We start from the raw sequence: 27,532 nt of genomic DNA, 5'->3' as shown, positions 1-27,532 counted from the left end.
AGGAACCATTGCTTTGAGCATCACTCTTCTAGACTTGGCATAAAAAGATTAGCTAGTATAGTCTAGTTTGTCCCTTGGCTCTGCAGAGTTAAGGAAAGTAAACATGTGTACAGCGGTACAGCTAAGCCTAATCTTGCTTAGTCCTGTTCTTCAAGATATACCGAGCAGCTTCTCATGCTTTTATTTTCCACTTGTTTGCAGGTCTACAGAAGATAAGGGCTATCAAAGAGTATCTTCAGACCCAAAGATGTCCCTGACCACTGGCTTCGTTTTCTTCATGTTTATATTGCCTGCTCCACATATGGGTGAGTTCTCCCACAAGTCTATGGATTTTACTGAATGCATTTACAAGATTTTAATGCCACCTTTTAATAATAAGTTACCTTTCTTGGCTTCTGAAATAAAACACTGCACTGGAAAAAAAATAAAATAGAACTAAAGTAGGAATATATAATAGTAATGAAACTTCACATATCTGCCATTTAACCTGGAAAAGAAATTTTGTTTAGCTGCTTTGGATCCCATCTTGGAAGAATGTCTGGCTATAAATTAAATGAACAATCTAACAAGCAAATAGTAAAAACTCTTAAATGTGTGCTTTAAAAAATAACAGTGTTACTGTATTATTTGGTTTGGTCTATAATCATGATGATAAGAACATTTACATACTGTTTTCTCCTTCACCGTTGTTTACATTGCTTTGCTTACCTGCTATTTTTTAACTTTCCAAATATGCCTGCTTAGAATTCAGAACTGGGGGCCTGTTAAATTACTGTTAAACCTGCCTCTTAATTAATTAAATGGTAAAAGAAATAGAAAGGCCAAAGCACATCACTTATTTGCAGCTCAAAGATAGGAACAAAGGAGGAGGATAGAGTATAATTGGATTGCCAAAGATGAGGAAATGCACAGCTGAGTATGGAATTTCATCCATGATGGGGTCAAATAGATACAGTAGGTTTGAGGAACATGATGTGCAGAGACATAATTAATGAAATTCACCCTGATATTTCTGGACCTTGCAACCATATCTTTGATGTATCCTAAGCTTGGCCATCAACCATCTGTGTTATGTAAAATTCCCCCATCCAGTGCTTGAATTATTTCCTTAAACGGTCCTTATAATAAGCTATTAAAATTGCCCCTTCTGTTCAGTCATCTGTGTACCCACTTGCAGAAGCCAAGGCAGATGCTCCCTTAAGTGTTTTTATGGGCCACTCAGCTCAGTATATGGTCTTTAATTCATTCTTTTTGTCAGGTCAATATTCCCTCTAGCCCAGCTTTCAGTCTTTCAGCTGTGGCCAGCCAGATGCTACAGGGAAACTGAACACAGCTCTTGTTGGAGATACCTGTCTCCTGAACTTTCTCCCCAGTATTAGATATTGGAGGGTATGTTTTCATTATTAAGGTCTATTGGCATATGGAAATGTGATGCAAATCCATACTCTCTTTTGATGATATACGTATTTCCTTAAGTGGATATGCTAAGCAGGAAAATGATTTTGTATAGAAGAGGGCGTTCTGGCTCAACTAGTTTTTCTAATCTCTGTATAGTAAGCTGCTACACCTGTAGAAATCCCTTCTTTTAGATGACAGTGAAAGATACAAGAACAATGGCCTCCTTTTACATATGGTAACCCAAGTCAGAAGTGCAGCAGAGGATGTGGTCAAGAAACCACAGGGCAGTGCACTGATGTATTCATTTCAGCCCTGAACTACTTTTTTGGAATGTGACAGGAAACTCAGTGCAGATGGGAAGAGTTTATTTAATTCCATTTATCCCACTAGTGTTGTGAAAAGAGAGCGAGAGAGGTGTCTCTGTTATTGTAGAGTTTCTTGAATATCTCCTTTGTAAAATATTTACAGTGGACAAAAATCCACATCGGATGCTCTAAGGAAATATGAATATCATCAGTATGCTGCCCGGAAGAGTAATTCTAAGTGGTAAATAGCTTGTTAGGCCCAGAGAGACCCTGTGACCATTCCACGCTACACAATTACAGGATAATAGTTCCACTTTAACCACCATAGGTTGCATAGGCTGCAATTGATGGAGTCCTGGGTTTTGTATTTGATGAGACACCAGAGCTCTTTCGCTAAGAAATCTAAATGCCCGTCTATAAACTGCCAATCCCAGGATTCAACAAGGTGGAACCACAGCAGTTAAAGTGGAATCGTATATTTGTGTAGTGTTAAAGGATCCCAGGAATGCAACCCTCTGTTACATGCTAGGAAAAATTGGCCAGGCAAATGTATTATTCCCATCAAAGTTCCCAATTACAAGACAATGTAGAACCTGTAAAGGTTTTCTGGGTTTCTGAGAAAAGACAATGTGGATCCATCAGTGAAAAGACACATACAATTAACATGTAACTGGGTGGTAAATTTCAAAGAAGAAAGTAGGTCTACTTCTTTCTTGTTAGATGCACACTCATGCTTAGGCAGTGAACAAGGATATGAAAAAAGGTTTATAAGGATCACATGGAAGTATCCCCCCTTTTAACTGAGAAGTGCTGGCTGACATTTTCTTTCATGTGCAAAGCTCTCATATTTTTGTATTCATTTCCCCTGACAAGGAGGTCTGTGTTATTAACCACTTCTTTCCGTTATATCAGCAGGAGCAGCCCCATCCTGTCCTGATTTGGATCCAGAACTGGAACTCTGGAATCCTGGGCATGATGAAGATAATCGAGTGAACATCAGCCAAGGCCAAAAGCTCCTTCTGTCTTCTTCTGCAACTGTCCATTCCATCCACATCACAAATGGAGGTAATGTGTTACAGCTTGGTAAACACTTGTGTAAGTGCTTAATGTAGGGGGCAGTGACAGTACTGCACATACTGAAACCACCCATCTCATTGCCTCATCTTGAAATGTGATGTGGTAGATCTTGTGTTCAACCAAGTGTGGATAAAACACTTTACATGATCAGGACAGGCTATGGGACCCAGAGCTTAGAAAAGTCAATTACTGTATGTGGGTTTCAATTCTCAGAATCCACTATACTAATCATGCTTGCAGGGATATTTTGGAAACTGTAGTTCAAAAAGGTACTGTGTATACTCATGTACAAGCCTAGAGCTGCAGAAAACAAACTTGCTCCACCTGTATAACATTCTTTCAAATATTTAAACAGGGCTATCGTATCACCTCTTAACCTTCTCTTCTCCAGGCTAAACATACCCAGCTCCCTAAGCCTCTTATATCCTTATGTTTTATCCTTTTATTTACCAGCAAGTCAACTTTGGCTTATGCTGACCCTATGAATGAAAGATCTCCAAATCCCCAGTCATCAATTGCCCTCCTCAGGTCCTGCAAACTCAGGGCTATGGCTTCTTTCTTTAACTCAATTCATCTGCAATGCAGTCTCTTTTCTTATTGCCTTTCACTTTACCAACCATTATAATCTATTTCAATGATTCACTTAATCTCATGAGTAAGAGAGCCTCAGTTTAGTCATCATTGCTTCTAGTGAGAGTTCAGGCTTGGTTTGCTCTGAGTTTTATTCATTTGTCTTTTTAGCAGTCTCTAATATCCACAGACCTCTCCTTCAGCACTACACTTCAGATGGGTTCATTTGCTTGCTCTCAGCTGTCTTCACTGTCCATTTTTTTACACCCATACACAAAAAATGGAAACACTATGGCCTCCTAGTGTGTTGCTCAACTTATTTTGTTGTTTTGGTGAGAGAAATGGAAAAGCCAAACCAATGCATTTGATGACTGTGTGGTTTTGCGGCTTCCTTTTTAAGCACCCTTCTAATCAGTTATTGTATATATAATTACAAGAGGCAAAGGCCCAAGCAGCTATAACAAAAAAGAAGACACAGCAGGGATGATGACTGGAACTATGAATGACAAATACATTATCTGTCTATATGAGACTTGACTGTATAGGCACCACTGTGTTTAGGTTTAGAACAAGCATAGCAAATATATGGGCCTTCTAATGTTGCTTTCACCACATCTCTTGGTTAAATTTGTTAAAACTTGTGGGAATGGCAGACCATGTTTGCCATTTCTGATGCATCATATTGTTGATCATGGAACACATCATAACACATCACTTGCATACGTTGGTCTGCATTGGGGAGGGCACAAAGATTATTAGTGTTATTCTGCACCACTACTGGGCAGGTTGGACACTGGTTGTTTTGTCCTTTCTAAACTATGGTACTGAAATTGGATTGCAACTCCCATCAGCTCTACCCATGCACTTTGCTGGCTAGGGATAATGGAAGTTGTAGTGCATCAAGAACTACGATCTAAGGTCAGAGATATTCATATCCCACAGCAACAGCTAAACATAGAATTGATTGAGAATCTCCATTTCTGTATTTCTTTTAAAATGCAAAATTTATTTTAAAAAAACCCAGAAAGTTGGGTGTGATCACTGGTGGAATTGAGGAGTATTTCCTATGATCCTATGAAGTAGGTTTGGTAGCTCTGGGAGTAGGTAGCCTATATAGCTAGCAGTGGCAAAATGCATAATTATATAGCTTTCGTAACATGAGTTTCACAATTCACATTTTCTGAGTAGAATTGTGATCTATATATTCAACATAGAATGTATACGTTTCCGATTAATGGTGAATCTCATGGAGATTTCTGCCACAAGTATTAGGGACGTTTTAAAAAACCTGAAATTGTTAGGATGCAAATATTTGTTCTAGGAAGGAAATTGTATAGACATAGGGGAATATACAGAACCATGGCTTTATTCCCAAAGAACTTCAGAGAGAATTTGACAGAACAAAAAAGGTTCAGCTTTATATAAACATTGTTAGTTGTGCCTCTATTAAAACATCACAATGCGAAGACCCAAGCCTGGATAGGGTAAAAGGAAACTCTGTAACTCTGATGTGGTCAAATCTTAAATCAACAACCTTTTCCTTCTCTTTAGGAAAGCTAGTGATTAAGGACAAGACAAACCCTATTGTTTTGCGGACTCGACACATTCTGATTGAAAACGACGGAGCACTCTATATTGGGAGTGAGAGCTGCCCTTTCCGGAGCAACCTGACAATCATTTTGTATGGACGGTATGTATTTAAGCAGCCATCATCCCATAATTTTGAAAACTAACCCTTCAAAGCCATTTTTTTTAAAGATAGTGATATATCAGCCTAGTGTAGTTGGGAAGGAAATTGGAGCAATGCTGTTAGTGCAAAGATTATGTCTTTGAGGCTCCGACTTTCTGAGGAGCGTCTCAAAGCACAGGGAAAGAAAGCATCCCGAGGTGCAAGTGCATTATAGTCAACTCTTCCTTTCTGTCCAGTGATCGGATTCCATTTATTATATGTTACATACATCCCCATACCTTACCTTTAATATACACAATATTTTCTTTCACATGAGTCCAGAACATCACAGTGTGGGTTTCTTTGTTTTAACCAATCTCACTCTGTTTTGGTTGGACAAGGGTGAACCAAAAACAGGTTCTGGATGTAAATACAGAAATTCTGTTTTGCCCTTTCCACCCAGGAGAAGAATGCAATGCAATGCAAAGATTCTTGGTAGTGAAAGGTTTGCAGTGTTTACACGTGTCTCCTTGGCAGTAAGCTCCACCCAGTTAAATGGGACTTGTAGATAAATAGATACTCGCTAAAGTGAAAAATAATTGTACAGTCTTGGAATACCAAATTCTTCATATAGGCTATAAAGAATTACATTGCAAATCACTTTTAGTTAACTGAGCGTTCAAGTCTATATCACTAATGTAATGATCCTGTTGGTTTGTGTTGTTTTAATCATAGTGCTGATGATGGCACCCAACCAGACAGCGATTTTGGGAAGAAATATATTGGTGTCATCAATGGTGGGACCTTGGAGATCCATGGTGAGAAAAAGCTCTCGTGGACTTTTCTAAACAAGACTTTGAATCCAGGTGGCATGCAGGAAGGTGGCTACTACTTTGAACGAAGCTGGGGCCATCGTGGTATTATTGTCCATGTCATTGATCCAAAGACAGGAGCAGTTATCCATTCTGACAGGTACTTTTTATTTTATTTTATTTTATTTTATTTTATTTTATTAATATTCCACATTTCTCGTACCCTGGGACTCAAGGTGTCATAAAAATGCTGAAAAAAAGAAAACGTTAGAACCGAATGTTGAAAAAGTTAAAACACAATTAAACAAGTTATCATATTTAAAAAGCCATTATATTTTAAAGAGTGTAAAATCATTTAAAACTCTCTATTAGATTCTTAGATTTAAAAACAAAACAATAAAACAAATAGCAACTTCCCCAGCTCCTCAAAAAGATTATTCCATGGAATCAATTAGAATAATAGATTCATAGAGTTGGAAGAGACCCCAAGGGCCATCCAGTCCATCCCCATCATGCAGGAACTCACAAAGAGCATCCCCGACAGATGGCCATTCAGCCTCTGTTTAAAGACCTCCAAAGAAGGAGACTCCACCACTCTCTGAAGGAGTGTGTTCCACTGTCAAACAACTCTTACTCTCAGGAAATTCCTCCTGACATTTAGGTGGAATCTCTTTTCCTGTAGCTTGCATCCATTTTTCGTGTCATTCTCTGGAGCAGCGGAAAACAAGCTTGCTCTATCCTCAGATACTTAAACAGGGTTATCATATCACCTCCCAACCATCTCTTCTTTAGGCTAAACATACCCAGCTCCCTAAGTCTCTCCTTATAAGGAATGGTTTCCACCATTTTGGTTGCCCTTCTCTAGTTGCACTCCAGCAATTGCTCATAATTTTTCAGTTATGTTCAATTTGATGAAGAGAAATACTGTAGAGGGGTAACATGATTGCATTCTTTAAATACCTCAAGGGCTGTCACAGAGAGGAGAGGGCAGGCCTGTTCTTTGCTGTCCTAGTTGGTAGGACCAGTTTTAATGGTTTGTAGTTACAGGAGGTTAGATTTCAATTGAGCATTAGAATCAACTTCTTGGTGGTAGGAGTAGTTTAGCAATGAGCCAGGGAGATTCCAGAATGTCTTTCTCTCGATGCGTTCCAAAAGAGTATGGGCAGCTATCTGCTGTGATACCCTGTCTCTGCTTAACTTAAAGAATAGACTGCATGGGTGAATCAAAAAAAGTTTTTATTGAAGATTAGGCTCAATACAGTGACATGTTCATTGCCAGATCTGTGGCTACAGCATAGGTTTCACTTTTAAGAACTCCCCGCAAGTCACTCTCCCCTCCCAAAAGCCTGAATATTTTCCCACTTGTTACCATCCAACCCTACAATGACTTTGGTTCCTACAAGGATCCTACATCATCTGCAGCTGCTCACCCCTCCCAACACACCAGGCCCACTCCAACATGGTTGCAGAGCAGTAAAGAGTCTTTTGCATGGCTGAGAGGCCTGTGAGGCTATGGGCTCTATGATATTCTGCCCCACCCCAGGCAAAGCACAGACAGCAATAGCAAAAGTCAGAAAACATCATACATGAAAAGATTACCTAGATAAGACATGGTTGACAAATTAACTAAGATACATCAGTCATGACCAAGGCTTGCCAAAATACTTCTTATAGAAGTTCTGAACCAATCTAGGAGCTCAAACATGTGTGTCATCCACCCACAAAAATTTCCCATAGGAAAATGTTTCCACTGTCCAAAGTGTAAAAGTAGTAAGTGTCATGATTTTTAAGGATTTAGTTCCCAGCTCTGCTATGAAAAGGAAAATCCTTCATACACGTGCACTGAAAACCCTTGTACTGAGTTATATTTGAAGTGCCACACTAGCAAAAGTTGAGGAGTTTGCTGATAGTAGAAAGCTATAAGGATCCTATATGTCAATGTTTGGGTCTCCACCATCACCACCTCCGGCATGTATTTTGCCATAAATATAAATTGGGGATCTCCTTGTGGCATCTTCTCTTTCATCTTGTGAGAGACATGCATGCCTGACATCCAAAAGCCTAGTGGAATTTTTCCTGGAGTGGGTTTTGGATATATTACTATTTGGATATATTACGCTATATTAGTTTTGGCTATATTATTACCTGCATGGGCTTTTGGTGTTGGTGTGAAGTATTTTGTTTAGATCTGCCGTAAGCTGTTTCAAGAGCCTAATGTTGTAAGCAGACGTCACAGTGAGAGTTCCTATGTGAAAAGAGCGTGTGTTCAAAGGCCAACAGAATATAACATTTTAGAAGAAAATGCTTCTGCCTTTGGGAGGGGGAGATTGCCTTCTAAAATGTGGCCAGATGGCGTTTGGGGAACTGTGGTTGCTCACTTCATCAGAGTCCCTTTTTCTCTACAGGAGAGACATGAGGGTCAATGTGAGAAAGAAGCTGCCTTCCTTTCGCACTGGATGGGGAAACACTGCTCTACATTTTGGTCATGATTGGGGATAAGAATGGGCTTTCTTCACTCAGTACTAGAGAGAACATTTGTCTTTCTGTAGCAATAACTATTGAGTGGACCTGACAGATTGATCAATTGAGTGATTGGTTGGTTGGTTAATTTCCAGGAGCGTGGGCAGTTGCTGAAGGCTAGTACACTGCATTAGGAGACCTAATGGGCCATACCCCCCATTGCATCCATTCCTGCAAAATAAATTGTTCTCAAATTCTACCAATTATGCCCTATGGGGCATGGGGGCATTCTCACAATGATTTAGGCCTTTCTGGTACCCTAGAAGACATGGTGGTGGCAGATGGACAACAACTTTCTATCAGTCATGGTAGAAATGCTGTCCATATTCCTAGCGGTCATTTCAGAGCAATTTTTTTTGCCCCCTTGAGGAATAGAAAAATGGCCCTGGCAGGTCAAATTCAGTCAACCGACCATTCTTTGCACACTTGATTTAAAGTATTTATACCCCAGTCCTTCAGCCAAAAAAGTCTTCCAGGGTGACTTACTAATCATTAATTTGACAGTTCCCAGCCCTTAGGAACTGGCATGACGCACAAGGCATGACACAGAAGAAAAAGGAATGGCAGTGGAGGAAGGGATTATGTCCAGCAGATGCTAGCTTCTCTTCTTTCTTTCAGAGGCCATGGCAATGGCAGTTTGGAACATGGAAGGAGGGCCTCAAACCAGCTGCTGGGTCAAAGTATGGAGAAGGTGTGCCTGTCTCTCAGAGTCCAGAGCAATGGGAGTTAGAATATGGAAGGAGGTCCTCAAACCTCCCATGGACTTATCTCCATGGGCTGAATTGAGTCAGTGCATGAAGGTTCTCCATCTTGGGGGGTTCCCCATCATGTCAATAAGAATATGTTATTGGAAGAGTGTCATTTTCTTAAACCTTCTGTATCATCCATTGTTTTAGACAGAGCTTAGCTATGAGTTGCTGCAGAAAAAAAACCAGATGGTCACCATATACCTTTATTCTCCACTTCATCTATGGATAATTATATGTTGCTGCTGTTGCTCATGCTAACCTGCTCTTCTTCATTTCTTTAGATTTGACACCTACAAGCTCAAAGGCGAAAGCATCCGCCTTGTCCAGTATTTGAATGCAGTTGGTGATGGCATGATCCTGTCAGTTGCAGTGAATGATGAAGGATCCAAGAATTTGGATGACTCAGCCAGGAAAGCAATGACCAAACTGGGCAGCAAGCATTTCCTCCACCTCGGCTTTAGGTAGGAGCCTGCTTGGTCAAGGCAGCACAGCACAGAGGCCTTATTGTTTTCTTCCTGTAGCTAAAATAATACCGCTTATTTTCCAGAAGCACAGACATCCTCACACAGTTTGTAAAAAATTGTCTTCCATTCCACATTGAGTATTAATGAGACAGTCTGAAAGGGATTCAGTACCTTGGCTGCAGATGTTTGATTGAGATTCTTCAGAGCTTGAGAGCAAATGTCACTTTATTGAGGAAAGTCTAGGGTTGGTCTAGTTGACAGGTGCCCCTTATTATAAGGGATCTCTCCTAATTGAAAGCCTGAAAGCTTTTCCTTTTATATAGGCTGAAAGAGATGCCAAACCCTGTATTATCATGTAGAGAAAAATCTCTGTGTTGTGTAATTTATGAATGTGGATAATGTGTTAATTATACAGAGAAATACATGGTTAGATTAACTGACATCAATGCTTTCATTTGATATTTAGGTAAACACAAACTCATTAATAGCTACTTCCTGACTTCCAACCCTGCATGCCATGAATTTTGACTATCCTCGAAAAAGCCTCATCATGCCAGTTAGATAGAGATTTTCCACTGATACTCCCCAGCCTCAGTTCTGTCTTCTAGACTTGGCAACTGAGCTGCAGCCCCATGAAACATTTGTTGTTGTGTCCCTTCTAGTTATTTCTGGCTTATGGCAACACTAAGGGGAACCTATCACAGGGTTTTCTTGATAAGATCTGTTCAGAAGGGGGTTGCATTTGCTTTCCTTTGAACCTGAGAGACTGTGACTTGCATGGTCGAAGAGGGATTTGAACCATGATCTGCAGAGTTGTTGTCTGAGCTCAAATCACTACATTGGCTGTCCCCATAAAACCAATCTAGAAATAAATTTGCCTTTTGAGTTAACATGCCTAGGGTCACACTGCAGGAGACATTGTTCCATGTTGGATGTGAAGAACCTTTGTACCTTTCTTGCTTTTGAGGGTGTGTCTGTCTGTCTGTGTCTGTGTGTTTGCATAGAATGCTGTTTCCCTACTGTATTAAGTTTATCAAACAGATTTCATTCGCATTGTTTTGATTTTAACAGATAGGCATGCATATGAGAACAATAACAAAACCCTCCCAGTAATTCAAAGCAGTCAGCATGCTGTTTCTCCTGCTAGTCCATCCCACTCATTTGGATGGAGATCATAGTTGTCCAAATGCCTTTGCCTATGTGTCACCGAGAGGGAAAGTGCCAGCAGTCACACTTGGCTCCCTGACAAATCTTGCTGTCTCTGTTTGGCAGTTGTCTTAGACGTTTCTCCTAGGTTTGTTGCATAGAATCAAAATCAGACATTGCTGCATCTTGAGTGGAGGATGGGGTGGCAGTTTTGAGCAAAAGTGACCATTGCAGTTTAGGATGTTATATTTTAATGAGAGCTGGGGAGCATTTTTGGGCTACAACTCCCCAGAAATCTCCAGGGAACATGGCCAATTGCTGTGCGATTCTGGGAGTTGTCCAAAAAAAGTAAGTATTTTTATCCCACCTCTCCCGCAGGATCGAGGCGGCTTACAACAAGGTTAAAATAGAATAATACACAATAAAACTCATTCTCCCTCCCTCCAAAACCAACAGCATTTGTTTTTGATAACATTTGTTTTACTTCAGCCCTTGCAGTTCATCCTTCTTTCTGGGCAGCCATGATTTTCTAGCCATGACTATCAGCTTATGTAAACCACTGATAACTTTGGAAAGTTGATGCTGTGCAACTAGCAACCCACTAAACCAAACACAATTTTCCATCTGTGCACAGTGCCCTGCCAATTGCTTTCTAATGTAGAAATGGAATGGAGCAAACCTGTGCTCGGAAAACACATACACTTTACAAAATGTAAAATAGGCAGATTTGTCAGATCTAATTTGGATATGATATTTTGAGGCCAGAGCTGCAATGGAACATTGATGAAATGCAAAGATAGTGGAGGTCATGTCAGATCATGTCAGAATTGGTAGAATAGAATTCCTTAAGCATCCCTTGTTGCAATTTGTATGGGCCTGCCCCCAAATCACCTTGGCTTTGAAAAGGTATTTACCAGGTTTTCACAGGTAACAATCTTGTAACATCTTTTAAATGGCAAATTTATTATGGTGTTGATTTTAATCAGATGCATCTTTCATTTTTCTTGGGTTGGAGGACAGTCAATCAGCACTCCTTCCAACTCTTGTCAGTGTCAATTGGAAATTGCCCTCAAAGAGAAAAACAGTGGCTAATGTTTTTACAGAATTATTATTCCTGCACCCTATGCAATTGAACTATGGAACTGGGGATTAAACTATTTAAAATCATTTACTATTTTCCCCATAGAATTATATGTTTGTTTTCAAAATTACATTTCTGGGTTCTGTATAGTCTGTAGGAAGTTTGCAAAGTCAGCGTTCTGTGCAGCGATATAAATGTATGTATTTAAATCTGTGTCTATGTATGATTCTGTGTTTGGCTTTCTATTGTTCACTGTTTTCCAAATATAAGTTCATTCTATACTATAGGATGAGGTGAAAAGAATGGTTTACCTTTACACAGGGACATTAGAGCTGTTTTTAAAGGTGCGATGGGCTCAACGTTCACAGCCAGGTTGTTATTCATTTTGCCTACTTGCATTCATTTGGAAAGGGAGAGCAAAATACTTTCCCCATCCATTGTCATTAAAACATTCATGAAGATGAATACTTTTACAAGTGCAGGGTGTGTTTAGAAATACCTTCCATGTGTTCAATGTAACTTACTCTCAAGTAGATGTAGATAGGATAGATGGCAGGCAGCCTTTAGTATTCCTGGAGAGCTCAACAATGGCTGTCTTCATATTTCTTAGTGCTTGATCATTTAGAAGACTTCTGATTGAATAATAATAATAATAATAATAATAATAATAATAATAATTGGTTTATTTCTAAAGTGTTGTAAATTTACAATTTCTGTAATTGGAGGAGTAAAAGGAGGCTCAAATACATAGGAATCTTAGTGGTCCAATTTTTCCAGAATGGTTTCCCAGTAGCTCCCTGCTGGGCTCCACAGCTTCATAGAAGGTGCCTATCTCATAACCGAGATTGGTCCTATGGTCATGAAAAAGGGAGCAAAGGAACTGTCACGGTAAACACATTTTTGATGTGAATAAATACAATAATTTTCTTGTTCCAATTTTTCCTAGGCATCCATGGAGCTTTATCACAGTAAAAGGAAGCCCTTCTACTTCTGTTGAAGACCACATAGAATACCAAGGTAACTGGAAGGAAATGGCAGCTATGCAAGTAGGGGTCCAGATTAAACAGTTGTGTCCAGAATAGCTCCCAAAATCATAACTAATAACCCACAAACCATGAGTTTTTCAGACATACAGCAGAAAAATCACGGTGCAGCATTATATGCTGGCTTTTGTATTCTATCTATTTGTGACATAGCTTCATAAATGTATGGTGCAAAAGCCTCTTGAGCTTGAGTTTGTCTGCAGTCTGAATTGAAAGACAGCAGCAGGACCAGCTGCAAACTCTGATTTTCAAATTAAACTTTGTGAGCTGGTTTGTGTGGCGATGAAAGGAGGAACTATGACTAAAGAAAGCAAGTACCTCCCATATCCACCCAGATGCCATCCCATTGCATGGCCACCCCTTTCACCAAACACACAGTCACATGCACAATACTCTACCTCGGTGTGCAAGTGATACACTGGCAAGGCACAACCATGGAGGCACCCCCTACATGCCCCCTTTAACCCGCTTCACCCCATGCCCCACTGTTGGACTGTCTGGCTTGTGTATATTGTAATTACATCCATTGGAATTGTCGCACTTTCATTTCTTTGATTTGCCGCAGCCCCACACTTGCGCCAGGGCATTTATATGCAGCAGCAAAGATATGTGTTTTGTGTTTTGAGTTGGACTGTCCGGGTTTCTTTTTGCTCCAGTTTTTAGCCCTGGAGCATGACTTCATTCCAGTTTACAGCTGCTTTTGAGGCATGAATTGTATAAACACCCTGCCTTCAAAGCGTCTGGAAACCTTAGTTTCTGGAACTTGCTCCATCTTCAACATGGCATTGCTTTAGATATTTCAAGATGGCTATCACATTTCTATTAATTTAATTTAATTTTTTTTGATAGGACGCAAAGGCTCAGCAGTAGCCAGAGTATTCAAAGTGTTCCAAGCAGAAAACGGAGAGCATTTTAATGTGTCTGCAACCAGTGAGTGGGTTCAAGGTGAGATTATCTCCTCCTCTTCCTTCCTCTTGGCTAGTTTGAAAATGAGAGCACATGCAGGCAGCTAAATAATACAGTTGCAATTTTCCCCCCTCCTTGTTGTATACATAATCATTCCTCTGGGCTTAGTAAAAGCTGTTCTGTTACCACAGAGTGAAATGTATGCCTTGCAATGAACCAACCAGAGGTTGGATAAACAGTGATGCTTGTTTTCTAACTATAGTTATTGTTTGTCATTATCATCCATACTTGTTCAGATGGAGACCTATGATTAGCTAACAAATGCGTAGGAAAATTACAAGTTGACATCCTCATTCTCTGTAAAATGTAAGATTAATTGCAACATTAAATCACCACCTTTTTGCAACCAGTATTCCATCGTGGTTCAGAACCGGTTCCATTAGCAATGCCTCCAACCAAAACAGCAACACGAAAAAAAGATCTTGCTTGTATTTGCTGCTGCTGTGTTCCTTCAAGGCATTTCTGACTTGTGGCAACCGTATCATGGAGTTTTCTTGGCAAGATTTGCTCAGAGGCGGCTTGCCATTGGTTTGCTGCTTATATAGTCACACTTATTATGAAATTATTATGAAAATTCAATAGGAGATGGCATGCATTTTGAAACAGTAGGGCGCACTTATCACTCGACTGGAAATGCAGGCATGGACACCACACATGAATAGCCCTCACATGTATTTGTTTTTTATTTACATCCCATCTTCCTCCAAGGAGCTCAATGCAGTGCACATGTCTCCTTCCTAGATAATCCCCACAAAGATTGATGGACATAAATAGTGAGCTCAGTGGAGATCTGAGTCTGGATTTCTCAGATTGTAGTCCTGCACTTTTAACTACTACAACACACTATTCCAGATCATGTGAGCTTCGTTCCCCTTGCTATAGAAGATAGATGGCCGCAATTGGGCCAGATAATCAATGCTGGCATGTGTTTACTGTCCACATCAAATTTGAATTTGGACCCCACACATAGAAACTCCAGGCAAGTGATCCCATATATTAGGCCTTGAGCGTACAGCCATTATTTTTTCATTATTGGCTAATAAACAAAGAGAATACTGGAGCATTGCTGCATGGCAGTCTTCCCCAGCCCAGCACCGTCCATGGCTTCATTGCCATTCCCATCATCCCCAGGCAGTATAGGATTTTTGGTGCCAACATGTATAAAGGATTGGCAGATTGAGGAAGGCTGCATGATATTGTAACTGTGACTCCCATTTTTTTTTAGCCACACAAGGCTTCCTCTCCTTCCTTCCCATGTCCCTCCGTGTTTGATGCACTTCGTAACATCCTCAAATAGCAGCTGACAGATCCAGAGTGAATGCCAGGGAGTGGGCAGTAGCTGAAGAAACTTAACAGGGTTTGGCATCAACATCCATGGAGCACATTTTTGTCACATTGGTTAAGGGTTTTCTGTCCTAATGACCTTTTGTTGAATCAACGGCTTTCCCTCTCCACCAGATGTTGCATGGACTGAATGGTTTGAAAAGCCTGAAAAATCCAAATCCAAAGGTGGGGAGAGACTCTCAGACTTCCGAGCTGCTCACCCAGAAGTTTGTGACAACCCTGTTGATATCCAGGTATGTCAGCCAAGCTGGCTGTTCTTCCTTATTGCCACCTCTACTAACTGTCTTTTGCCTTGAAGATGTGTGTTTCATTAATGCTGGTAGCCCCTTCTTCACAACAGCTAGTAAGTATTTCACACATTCTGTTGCATTCATGGTTTCTGTAATTAATTCATCAACAGTGACTGACCTCCTCTCTGTTCTTAGCTGGAATTTCTTCCAGGGCTGTGCTCCAAAGGCTAACAACTTGGTAGAATATGCCAGATTTCATGCTTTGTTGGAGTGACGCTGGAGAACCTAGGGACACTTCTATGCCATTACCTAGCAGAGTAGGACTTTAAGAAGGTTAACTATCTATACAGACAGGCCAAAATAAAGCTGCTTCGGGTCACTTTGAAGGTATGCTGTTTAAATGATGCATGCATCCTAAGAGTCCAGAAGCTGCACCAAAGCTGTGCTCCAGTCCTTAGGACTGAAGCATGGCTTTGGTGTGGCTTCTGGCCTCTTAGGACACATGCATCATTTCATCAGCAAACCTCCAAAGTGAAGCAAAGCAGCTTTATTTTGGCCTGTCTATATGGGGCCACAATTTTGTTTCTTATTCTTTAGTGTTAGATTTATATCCCACTTTTCCTCCAGTGAGCTCAAACTAGTGTGCACTTTATCCTACTTGTATTCTGCCTCTTCTGTTGTAGTGCATTGTTTGATGTGAAAGCACACATATCTGCTCTCTTTTCCTCAAGATATGGCAGAGCATATTTTCATATTTAATTTTTTACATTTGACGACTCCTTGGTTTGTATTTGTTTTTATCCCAGGCATTCACTCTTGATGGAGCTAAATTAACAACTGAGGTTCTCTACAAAAATGGTCGAGATTATAGGTTCTTTTGCCGTGGTCCAGAACAAGCTCATGGAGGCTGCCATAACTACAGAGTGCGCTTTTTATGCGGCAAGCCTGGTATGTGATTCATTTTGGAAAACTAGGCACCATAAGATTAGGAAAAGAGACTTCTATGCTGAAACTTGCTTCTACTGACCTATTTCTTTATTATATATACATGAAGCTAGACTTAACCGCAGAACTGTACATACTTCTGTAATGGAGGATTTACATGAAAATCTGAAACTGCTTCATTTGCACAGTTTCTCTTTCCCTCTCTCATTTCTGCTTACCAACTTCCCATTCTCCACATTAAGTTACTAGTCCTCACATGCATCTCCCAGCAGTATAGTCACAAAGCATTTAGCAGTTTAAAGACATTTTAAAAAATCCAGGAATCCAGGGTCAGACTATTTGAATAATACAATCTACACATGCAGCTGGATGAGGTGCTAGGAACTTGGGGTTGCTATTTAAACTATTCGTTTTCATTTGGGTACTATTTTATTTTCTTTAGATGGAGGAACTTTCAAATAGCTTAATATAAGTTAAAAACTACCAAAGCAAAAACTCTAGGCCAGGTTTGATGGGGTTTTTTTTTGCCTGATGCCCTACCTTTCTACCTGCATTGAGTTGGTGTTTCTCAATATTTTCTTGTTCACAGGGAGAACTCAGAAATGACACCATCCATCTATAGTTTGAAGTAGAGAGATGGAAAAACATATTTGAATATGGTTGAAAAATGGTTGAAAACAATTTGTTTTCAGTGTTGAAAAACCCTGATGAGACAAATCCCACATTAATGAGAATTTTCAAAGTCAAAGTCTACACAAAATTTGCACATGGTTGTTTTATATGGAAAATGGTATTTCTATGCAGAAATGTTACTTTCTGTGTAGAGAATGCTATTTCTTGGTTAGAAAATGTTGTTTCTGTGCAATACAGGCACATTTTGCAAGTTTTGTGCAGAGTAAGAACTGTTCGAAAGATTTTCTCACAGCAGGGAAAAAAATGCTGAAATTGCTCAATGCTCCCCTTGAAAAGAAAATTAGTGAAGAATTATATTTTTAGTCTGAAGTGAATTATGCCTCCTTTGGATTCTACCAAAGTACTGGAGAAATTCACAGATGAGTTAGTTCTGTCAGTGGCTACTTAACATGATGTCAGTATAGTGCCTCCATTTTCAGAAGGAACAGCCTCATTGCCCAGAAAACAGTGTCTTCAGGAGACATAGTTTTCTGCACACAAATGTTATTCTTTTGCAAAAGAGAAACATTCCCAAAGTGTGAAAAATTAGGCTGCGCTTTATCATTTTCTCAATGAGTACCATATGTTTTAAACATCTTTATACAAGCACATAGGAAGCTCGCTTGGTGCAAGGCAGAACTTGGGTCCATCCTTTGTGCTACTGGTAGAGAAGATGTAGATACTCCACATCTTGATAAAGTACCACTCTTAACCTTCAGCATTAAATGATCTGGCAAGGGCTGGTGGGAAGTAGAGTCCAACCACATTTTGAGGACCACCATTTCCCTTGCTTTGGTCTGCATTGACCAGAAGCAGCCCTAGAGATGCCAGGGAATGAGCCTGGGATATTTTCAATCAGGAACCATGCCTGATCATTTTTCCGTTCCATGTATGGAAATGGGCCCAAGACAAACAAACTGGAGTGGAACGGAGTGACATACTGGCATTGCTAATTTCCAGCCAAACTACATTGAAATACTCAGTACAACCCACAAAAGTTCTCTGCTCCATCAAGCCAACAAAGTATTTATTTTAGTTAATATTATAATCTCCCCCCCCCCCCCCCAATAAAAAAAACTTTTTTTTTTGTTTTTGCCATCTTTGATTTTTTTTTTAAGGAAGCTAATGGTTCTATGGAATTCTTTTAACCTTTTTAGGGAGTCAAAAAGGTGCTCATTTTTGTTAACTGGCATTTAAAACAGTCATTATGTTGGCTTCTGCAGCATCTTGAAATGACAGCTCAGATTGGCCATAAATGCTGGGAGGAAAAGGGAGTGGTGCAACTGAGCCATGGAGAGCTGCATTTAAATTTAGTTAAGGGGTTAGTGGAAAAACACATTTGCCAATATAGAATGAATAGGTCCTATTTTGTAGTCCTTCTTGAATTGTGCAAACCAATTAAAAACACCAACTCAGATCCAGTAGCATGGTTGCAGAATCTGTCTCATACTTAACTGGGGACATTCTGCCACTTGGTTTTATTGGTGTGAAAAGCAAGGATTTGTTTTTGTTGATTTAAAAGAGCAGGGTTGATGTGAAAAGCAGTGGAGCCAGGCCTTAGAGGGCCAGTGCTCTGACATTTTAAATAGTGGGAATGATTTTATAATCTGCCACTCAACCTTTGGTTCTCCTGATGTTTTGGACTTCAGCTTCCAGTAGCCCCAGCCAGATGGGTTAATGGTCAGGAATTCTGGGAGCTGTAGTCCAAAACATCTGGAGGACCAAAGTTTGGGAAACATTGTCCTAGACGATTCCCACATAGGCTACACCCGCCACAGGCCAAAGTATCCATAGGCTTGAATAGAAGTGCGTGCCCCATTTTAACCTTCTCCACAAGTAAGCGAGGGTCACGGAACTGAAGTATGCACAAATGGAGGCGCAACTATACTTCTGGCCATTGCTTTGAGAAGGACTCTGTTGAAAATAGAGATATTTGGGGTGGTGTTGGTAGGTGGAGTGGATTTGCATGTTTTGCACATTTGGCTAGCATACTGTGCAGTTTTGGGGATGAAAATTGCCCAGAATTGAATATGATGTTGCTTTTTGGGGGGGGGGATGGCCACCTGAATCTTCAGGGAGCATAAATCAACTTGTCCACCAATATCCTGATCTTTTTAATACTATAAAGAGCTTTCTCTGTGCCAAGGTTAAAACTTTTATCACAAAGTACACAATCAGTTGCTCTGGCTATTTGGTATTTTGCTTTGTCTTTGTAGTGAGAATTTGGGCTTTACAAAAAACCTAATGGATATGAAAGCTGCTAGACGTTGATTGTTGGTTTTGAGATAAAGTGTTTTCCTCGAGTGCTGGGAAAAGAAACTCATGCAGAATCTTGCTTTTAGCTCTATGCTGTTTGAGGACATATTCTATCTTTCTTTACCTTTCTCATCCAGCCCTTTTCAGCCAAATCCAACATACTAACCACTATATTGCCAGGTTATCACTCTATGACTCTCACATTATTCTAATAAACTGGGGATTGTACTATCTCTAGTGTGTGAAAGAGAGACTCTCTTCTTTGTGGCACTGTGAGTACTACCATGAAGAGTTTGCACCACCAAAAATGTTCTGTAAGCTTAAGTGAAAACTGTGCCTACCCTCCAACTGTCCTGATTTGGCAAGAACAGTCCCGGTTAATCTTCTACATCCCCCATCTTGAGCCTCTGTTGAAATGTCCCAGTTTCTCTCTCCACCTCCCACTTTCCCCCTTTGTCCTTAGCTTACTTCAGTTGCTGCATATGGGATTCAGAGTGCAAAAGTACAAAAGTGCAAAGTGCAAAAGCAAAGTGTAGAGGCTGGATGGTGGTCTGTCAGGTATGCTTTGACTGAGAGTTCCTGCATGGCAGGGGGTTGGACTGATGGCCCTTGTGGTCTCTTCCAACTCTATCATTTTATGATTCTATAAGTAGTTTGGTCTGAACTAACTCAACAAAGGCGAGAGGAGTGGCAGAATCTTACCTTTCCCAGTAGACGAAAGCAAAAACAAACTGCTGCATCCTCTCCTTGCTTGTCTGTTCTTCCTCATTAATAACTTTGGTCATCTTGACCACACTCTGATATTACACAGCCACATGTATCCCAGTTTTCCTCTGTAAAATGTTGTGGGGGGGTATTGAAACTTGGTGATTGAGGAATCATCTTAATTACTCTTCTGTCTTTCCCCATCTTTCCCCTCCTTCTCTACAGTGAGACCCAAGCTTACTGTCATTGTTGACACCAATGTAAACAGCTCCATCTTGAGACTGGCAGATAATGTGCAGTCGTGGAAAGTTGGAGATAAGATTGTTGTGGCCAGTACAGATTATTCCATGCATCAAGCAGAAGAATTCCAGATCTTGCCGTGCAGAGCCTGTGGACATAATGAAGTCAAAGTGGCAGGTATGATTCTCTCTTTGGAATTTGATGTTAAGGTTTCTGGAACCAGTGTCAGTATGAAGGAGAGTTTTTTCTCTCCCTCCCTCATCCCTCCTCTCCTTACAAACTTTGTTTGTTAATACAGTACTTTACTTTATGACTATAATCAGTGAATTTGTTTTATGATTTATTTGACTTTGTGTTTTTAAAGGAACACAGGGAACCAGCTTAGTACATTTGGTTTAAATACAAGAATAGTGATAGGTGAATAAATAGGCCAAGGAGGAAAAGATGGCACAAAAGACAGCAAGAAAGAAGAGAGTGGATATTTTCCAGATAAACCCACCAAAGCTAGCAGTCATTTGGGCAACTAAATGGAGATGTGTATCTCCTGTCTTAATGAATCTGTTGCCCTCAGGTACAGTATAGGCATTATCCCATCATGAATAAAGTCCTCTTGCCATTCTAGTTCACTTCTGTACATGGAATCAAAATCAGGCACCATTTTGTCCTTTGCTTCTGGCGTCCCCCCCATAATGATTATGGTGTCCCTTTTCATTGACAGGGAAAATCCATCAATGAGCTGTCAATGGTACAAGTGTCCAGGTGCAAAACATTGCTATCAGGCCAGTTGCGATATTGTCAGTCATGTGGTGTCAGTGTCCTCTCCTCTCCCCTTATCCCCCATCCTGTTTGCTATTTGCAAACATCCCAGTTACCTCCCCCCCCCCCCCCCATTTCATTCTTTTTAAAAACATTTTACTGACATTATTGTAGCAGAGATCTGGAATTGCATGAGCTAAAAGACAAATAAATAAAAATAAAAAATAAAAACAGTAAAAAGCAAGCCGGGTAGGGCATAAGGCAGGGAAGTGTAGTTAAAGTGCAATGGCGGCAGCAGCCCAAGTCGCATAGTTCCAAAGATATGTGACATTGGCATTCTGAATGCGGTATGTTTTCCTTTTCCCACCTGATATGATTGCTGCAAGAACAGGGCTCATGCGGTAAAGCCCTAAGCGTTACTGCTAAAGAATAATTTGAGCAACATATCCCACCCAAAACTCACTCCCAAATCTGGGAGTGAGTAACAACATGCCCCATTATCTCAGTAACATGCCCCATTATCTCTGATGCAACTGGATCAGTAAGCGCTGTAGCGTCTTGGCGCATTCTTGAATGGGCTCAAAGGAAGCTGATGGCTTGTGCCAAGAAAAATATTGTTGTGATGGCAAATGCATCACAGTCTCATGACTATAGATGGCAGGCAGCTCTCTGTGGCAAAATATAGTATTGTTTTTTCCCCTTCCTTCCCTTTCCCCAGCAACACTTAGATGATTGGAAAAACCACATTAAATGTGTGTGACACAGATGACATCATGAGAACAATTTTGGGAGATAGTCAATGAAAATAAAGCTGTAACTGGATGTATTTTTAAAGTTCCAGAGGCATCTGAAAACAGTGATGGGGTGGAAAAGTTGGGGGGGGGGGAATGGAGGAACATGAGTTAAGCATCACCTTCCCTGCAAATGGCAACTTTGCAGGGCTTTGCAAGGTAGCAAGGGGCTTATGAGATCTTAAGTGGGCAAAGCAACATGTACTTTTTGACCACAGCTCCTTGGTGAGGTGGCACACATAGAAAATTCTTCCTTGTACCTAAAACACAATGTTCATCGAAAAAAGCAGAATATTATTTCCTTTTGAGAAAGCTTGATCAGTGATATTTTAGGAAAGCAGGAGCCAAGTGAATGTTAGATTACCACTCTGGGAGACCAGGGTTCAAATCCATGTTCTGGCATGTAAACCCACTGGGTGACCTTGGCTAACTCATACTCTCTCAGCCTCAAAAGAAAGCAATGACAAACCACTTCTGAACAAGTCTTGCCAAGGAAATCCCATTATAGATTCTCCTTAAGGTCACCACAGGTCAGAAATGATTGGAAAGCACACGACAGCAAGCAACAAGTTTAGGGATCCAGAAACCTGTCTCACTTTAGGAGGTCTGGAGCTGACTATTGTAGGAATGCCCTGGTTTTGTGCATTTTTGTAAAGAGAAATAGATAAAGGCAGGTGGAGAAAGCAGCATGGTAGACTGCAAATCAGCACCCAAGAATTTCTCATGACTATAATGCCATGCTGGAAAAAACTGTATCTACTTGTTTTATTTTGGTATAGTGGTTTAAGTGTTGGACTGAGACTCTGGGAGACCAGGGTTTGAATTCCAGTTAGGCCATGGAAACTCATTAGGTTTCCATGGCCAAGCAGGATTCAAACCCTGGTTTCCCAGAGTCCCAGTCCAACACTTGGGCAAGTATCCCAGTCTCAGAAGGCAGCAATGACAAACCTCTTCTGAATAAATCTTGCCAATAAAATCCCTGCTAGATTCACCTTTGGCTCGTCATGAGTCAGAAATGACTTGAAGGCTCACAACAACAAACACCACTATTAAAAGGCAAAGAAGCGCTGCTGGAGAATGCAGGGGACTCTAATGGGTTGTCGTAAAAATGGCAATGATAAGTGTTTTATGGCTGGTTTTAGCCAGCTTTAAAATCCTTTAACACAACAGAGCTGGAAATGTTTACGCTATAATGTTGTGGTTTTTATAATACCTCTCATGACCGAGCAAAAAATCTAATTATAATCTGTGTTCTCATCTTTTAGCAATATTTTCATACACTCAGCATAGGATGTTTGGCCGAGCCGAGCTGAGCTGAGCTATTTTGGACACTTCCTGCTAATAAATTGTGCTTACTTTATAAGCAGAATTTTAGAGGAACAGTTGGAAACTGGGCAACTGCGGACAATCAATAAGGAATGGACATCTGGCTATGCTCAGTAGCAATCCAATGCTCTCTTTCTTTCACATTTATACAAACGTGATCTTGGGCAAGATAAACTCTCTCAATCTCAGTGTAAGACAAAGGTAAATCCCCTCTCAACAAATCTTGCCAAGAAAGTCCTGTGATACATTTGTGTTGGGGTCACCATAATTCAGAAATAGCTTGAAGGCCCAGGAAAACAAAGCATGTGTGCTATAGCTGAATGGGGCATAAGGTATTCTCCATAAACAATGGAGTTTATCACATGAAGATGATCGGGAGTTTATCCCATCCCATGAATATCCTGGAAAAATTAAATGAACCAATTTCACAATGCATTTCCGATATCACTTTATTTGCGCAATTGTATGTGATAATCATTCACACAATTACTCACCATTTCTACTTCATTTGCAGGATGCTTTAAATGCACCTTAATCTCTCTTTAATGCCGAAACCAGCCCCAGTGTGATAAACTCCAATGATTAATTAGAGTTAACAGAGTGATGGTTGGATTTACCAACCATCTGAAATACCAGGATACTTGGAGGACCATTCTTTATCCTGAAAGGCAATCACATAGAGGCTCTTCTTTTACTAAAATAAGAGATCTGTCTAGGTAAGGTAGGCATGCAGGGAGCCATCTTTTTGCTCATTATCTCCAGTAAAAAGCAAAGCCCTAATCTCTTTAAAGGGGCAAAGTGTGGTCCATGGGTTGTATTCCTTGCCCACAAATGTGTTCATCCCCCCCCCCCCGGGCCATTCTAGGCCCAGGAGAGACCTTCTTTTAAAACACCAGGAAATTACTTTTGGTTATTTCCTATTATTAAAAGGCAGTGTCCCAAGCCTAAAATGGCTAGGGTTCCCTAGCACCCGGCTGATTTCTTTGCTGATCAACCAGTTCCCTAAGTGAAGCACCACAAATGCATCCTGTGCAATCCTGGGGTTTATAGTTTAGTGAAGCACCTGAACACTTAGGTTGAGAATTTGAAAGATCTCTCCCTAACCTCCAAATCCCAGGATTCAATGGGATGGAACCATGGCAGTCAAAATGGAATAATGGTGCTATAATTCTGCAGCTGGGTCCCTAGTTTAAATTGCTGCTCAGTGCAGGAATCGAGAGCTAGAGTATTCCCAATGACTGGTGCAGCTAATTAATTCTAGACAGGGGCTGTATCCGCCATGCAGAAATAATCCAGTTTGACACTGCTTTACCTTCCATGGCTCAATTCTATAGAATCCTGGGATTTGTAGAATTCAAAGATATAGCTGTGTTAGTCTGTAAAAATGAGATTTTGTATCACGTTTCAGACTAACTGAAAGAAAGAAATTGGCAGCATGAGCTTTCAGAGACTTCAGTCTACTGCCTCAGATGCATTTGGATTTGTATAAAATTTGTGAATTTGTACCTGGGATTTGTAGCTTGTTGTGCACCAGAGCACTCTAGCAGAGAAAACGAAATAGTCCAGAAAACTACAAATCCCAGAATTTCTGGATTATTTCTGTTGTGTAGATGTAGTCATGAACTTGACCATCTTATTGGGCTGTGTTGGGGAGTGAGCTTTCATTGCTTGTCTGAATTACTTCATTTGTGCAAGAAAGCATTAACATTTACGTCCCCCTATTCCCCTTTACTAATCTGTACCATCCTGATATAGAACAAAACAACATCACCTGTTAGCCAATGGTGATTTTTATGGCGTAATATTCTAGACCTGTGTAATTTTCTGTTTCCCTTAAATCATATTGTATAGCACTATCATAACTAAAAGCATAAAATGACAAAGAACCTGGGTAGCCCCTTAAGAAATAAAATAGAGTTTATTTCTGCTACCCTGTGCTAAATGCATTGATTTGGAAAGAAGTCGAATTTTGTTGTAGAAAAGGAGATAAGAGACAGAATGCAATTAACCATGTACATGCCCAAAGGGTGTGAAATTGAGATTGTCAATCTTGTCACTCCTGTCTTTGTGGGAATTAGTTCAGACACTTAGATGCATTGCATCTGAACTTGCAGAATTAGAAAAACACAGATAATTCAGGCAGATAAAGGAAAGCAGGAAGGGTGGGATATGAGTGTGGAAGATCAAACAAAGAACAAGGGGGGGAAAAGTCCCCAACCTTATCTATAAAGTACGGGAATTTATGTGAAGCTACTTCCAACCCTGATAAGTTGCAGGAATTATGCAACAGCCTTTTAATGTACCAGATAAAAACATGAATGAACTGGTGGGCCACATAATTGTTCAGACCAGGCCATTCTCCAATAGATGGCTGATCACAGTTCATCTCTGTTTATATCTTGAACCACACTGGACTGTCAAAGTCTGATTAACAACAGAGGCACCCATGTTCAGACTGTGGGAATCCAAATGTGCAAGAGGAATACATCAGAGCTGGATGCTCCTCAAATCAGATAGTTGGGTTAGTTTCCCAAGGATTGTCCATCTGTACTTTTTCTTAAAGGAACAAATCATTCCCTTTTGTATAGCTGGCTGGATCTCAAATACCAGTATCTATCATTTGTAGTTAAGTTTTGTGGTTGTAACACTGCTAATTGTGTACACATACTGTACAAACCAATAAAAATGGCATTTTCTCCATTTTGTGTAAAGATGCTAATGGAAAGTATGAAGTAGCATACTTTACCCAAGAGCAGTGATCCTCAAAGTTTGGTCCTCTAGGTCTTTTGGACTTCAGCTCCCAGAAACCTAGCTAGCTTGGCCAACAGTCAGGAATTCTAGGAACTGAATTCCAAAACATCAGGAGGACCACAGTTTTGGAACCAATGCCCTAGAGGGCACTTTAAAGGGACTGCTGGCCATGTGGCATATACACCTCACTTCCCCAAGTGTGTGTGCACTTGACTCAAATGTTGGTCCTCCATGTGTTTGGTACTTCCAACTCTCAGATTTCCTGAGCATTGACCATACTGACTCGGACTTTAGAAAGTTGGAAGTACAAAACTTCTGAAGGACGATGGAAAGCAAGTTGGGAACCACTGTTCCATTTGTTTTAGACTTTAGATGCAGGAAGATCCAGCCAACTTGGCCAACAGTCAGAAAGTATGGGAGCTGATGTCCAAAATGTCTGGAGGACCAAAGGTTGGGAACCACTACTCTAGAAGAACATCTAGAAACTGCCACTGCCACTTCTCAGATGTGTAGCTTGAAAGGCTGACTGCCCTTTTTGAGTCACATTGCAACAATTGTACCCAGTGCAACATTTAGGCTTTCAACTGCCTTTTGTGGACTTCAGCTAGAGGTTTATAAAGATGCATAGGTTCAGTTGTGTGCTCTCTCTCTCTCTCTGCAGATATTTGTGTGTCTAAATGCATGCTCAAATGCATGTGTGTGAATGAATGGTGGGTGAGTGTATGGCTTTGTCCCCACCCAGAACTGGCACCATGTAATCTTTGGAAGGTTACCTACAAGGGGAAGTAGTCTAGAGGGTAAGAAACATTCCCCACCTGTGATATTAGCAGTAGGGCTGGCAGCATCAAAACTGCTTGCCCATGCTTAGCTGATTCTCCGGCAAATCCCATTTTGCTCCTGCCATACAAACTAATTTACAGTCCTTCTGGGTGAGATGTTTCTGCCTCCGTATAAATTGCGCAGTTCTTCCACACCTGTGTCCAGTATGCCCCATGGACTGGTTGCACATCAAGCGTCTAATGTAAATTGGCAGCATGTGCTATGTTTGTTAGCCAACATTGTGCAGCACAGTGTTTTTGCCACTGCAGGTCTCTTGTGCACTTTTGTCTTTCAGATATTTACAACCTGCCTCTCCCTCTGCTTGAGGCGACATATGGACATCAGATAAAAAAGAAAACCTCTCCCCCAAAAGCTAAAAGATGTTAAAAACTTAAGTGCTATGCAAAATAAACAAATAAATTAATTTTTAAAAAACCACCAAAAAGCACACCCACACCAAAAATTCCTGGAGGGAACGCTTTGTCAAATAAATGAGTTCTCTCCTGCCTTCTAAAGACCAGACATGAAATATATCAGGGGTGGAGAACCTTTGGATCTTCAAATACTTGGATTCCAACTCCCCAAATTTCATCTAGCATGGCCAATGGGATATAGGGAACTCTGCTCAAAAATGTTTGCAGAAGCAAAGGTTCCCCCGCCCTGAACTGCATGGGATGGCTGCCCAAAGACATGTAACTGCCTAAGGGAAAGGAACAAATGGTGCCCTTCCCCAAAGTCAAGATGAAATCTGGGGGCCAAGTTTTTTTGGTACACAAGGCAGAAAATCTTATAAATGGCTCTCCCTATCCTTGGCAGTAAAAAAATACAATAACAATAAATTAAATATGCAAAGGGATCTTGTAGCACCTTTGAAACTAACTGTGCAAAAGAAGTTGT

At 40.5% G+C, this 27,532-nt stretch overlaps 1 protein-coding gene across 1 annotated transcript in view; it reads left to right on the top strand.

Moving 5' to 3' along the window:
- Nucleotides 1-247: 247 nt before the first annotated feature.
- LOC121934850 (cell migration inducing hyaluronidase 1) overlaps nucleotides 248-27,532 on the top strand; it is a 57,009-nt gene continuing 29,724 nt past the window's right edge. Inside the window, exons 1-10 of the mRNA XM_042475743.1 lie at nucleotides 248-305; nucleotides 2,619-2,768; nucleotides 4,902-5,040; nucleotides 5,755-5,991; nucleotides 9,382-9,561; nucleotides 12,738-12,808; nucleotides 13,684-13,779; nucleotides 15,259-15,377; nucleotides 16,181-16,322; nucleotides 20,178-20,369. Of these exons, the coding sequence (XP_042331677.1) occupies nucleotides 248-305; nucleotides 2,619-2,768; nucleotides 4,902-5,040; nucleotides 5,755-5,991; nucleotides 9,382-9,561; nucleotides 12,738-12,808; nucleotides 13,684-13,779; nucleotides 15,259-15,377; nucleotides 16,181-16,322; nucleotides 20,178-20,369 (1,384 nt within the window). The remainder of the gene's footprint in view (nucleotides 306-2,618; nucleotides 2,769-4,901; nucleotides 5,041-5,754; nucleotides 5,992-9,381; nucleotides 9,562-12,737; nucleotides 12,809-13,683; nucleotides 13,780-15,258; nucleotides 15,378-16,180; nucleotides 16,323-20,177; nucleotides 20,370-27,532) is intronic.

This window comes from Sceloporus undulatus, chromosome 6 (genome assembly GCF_019175285.1).
Source record: "Sceloporus undulatus isolate JIND9_A2432 ecotype Alabama chromosome 6, SceUnd_v1.1, whole genome shotgun sequence".
NCBI classification, from domain to species: Eukaryota; Metazoa; Chordata; class Lepidosauria; order Squamata; family Phrynosomatidae; genus Sceloporus; species Sceloporus undulatus.
The sequence above is the reverse complement of the archived record's forward strand: the minus strand, read 5'-3'. Positions and strand labels throughout refer to the sequence as shown.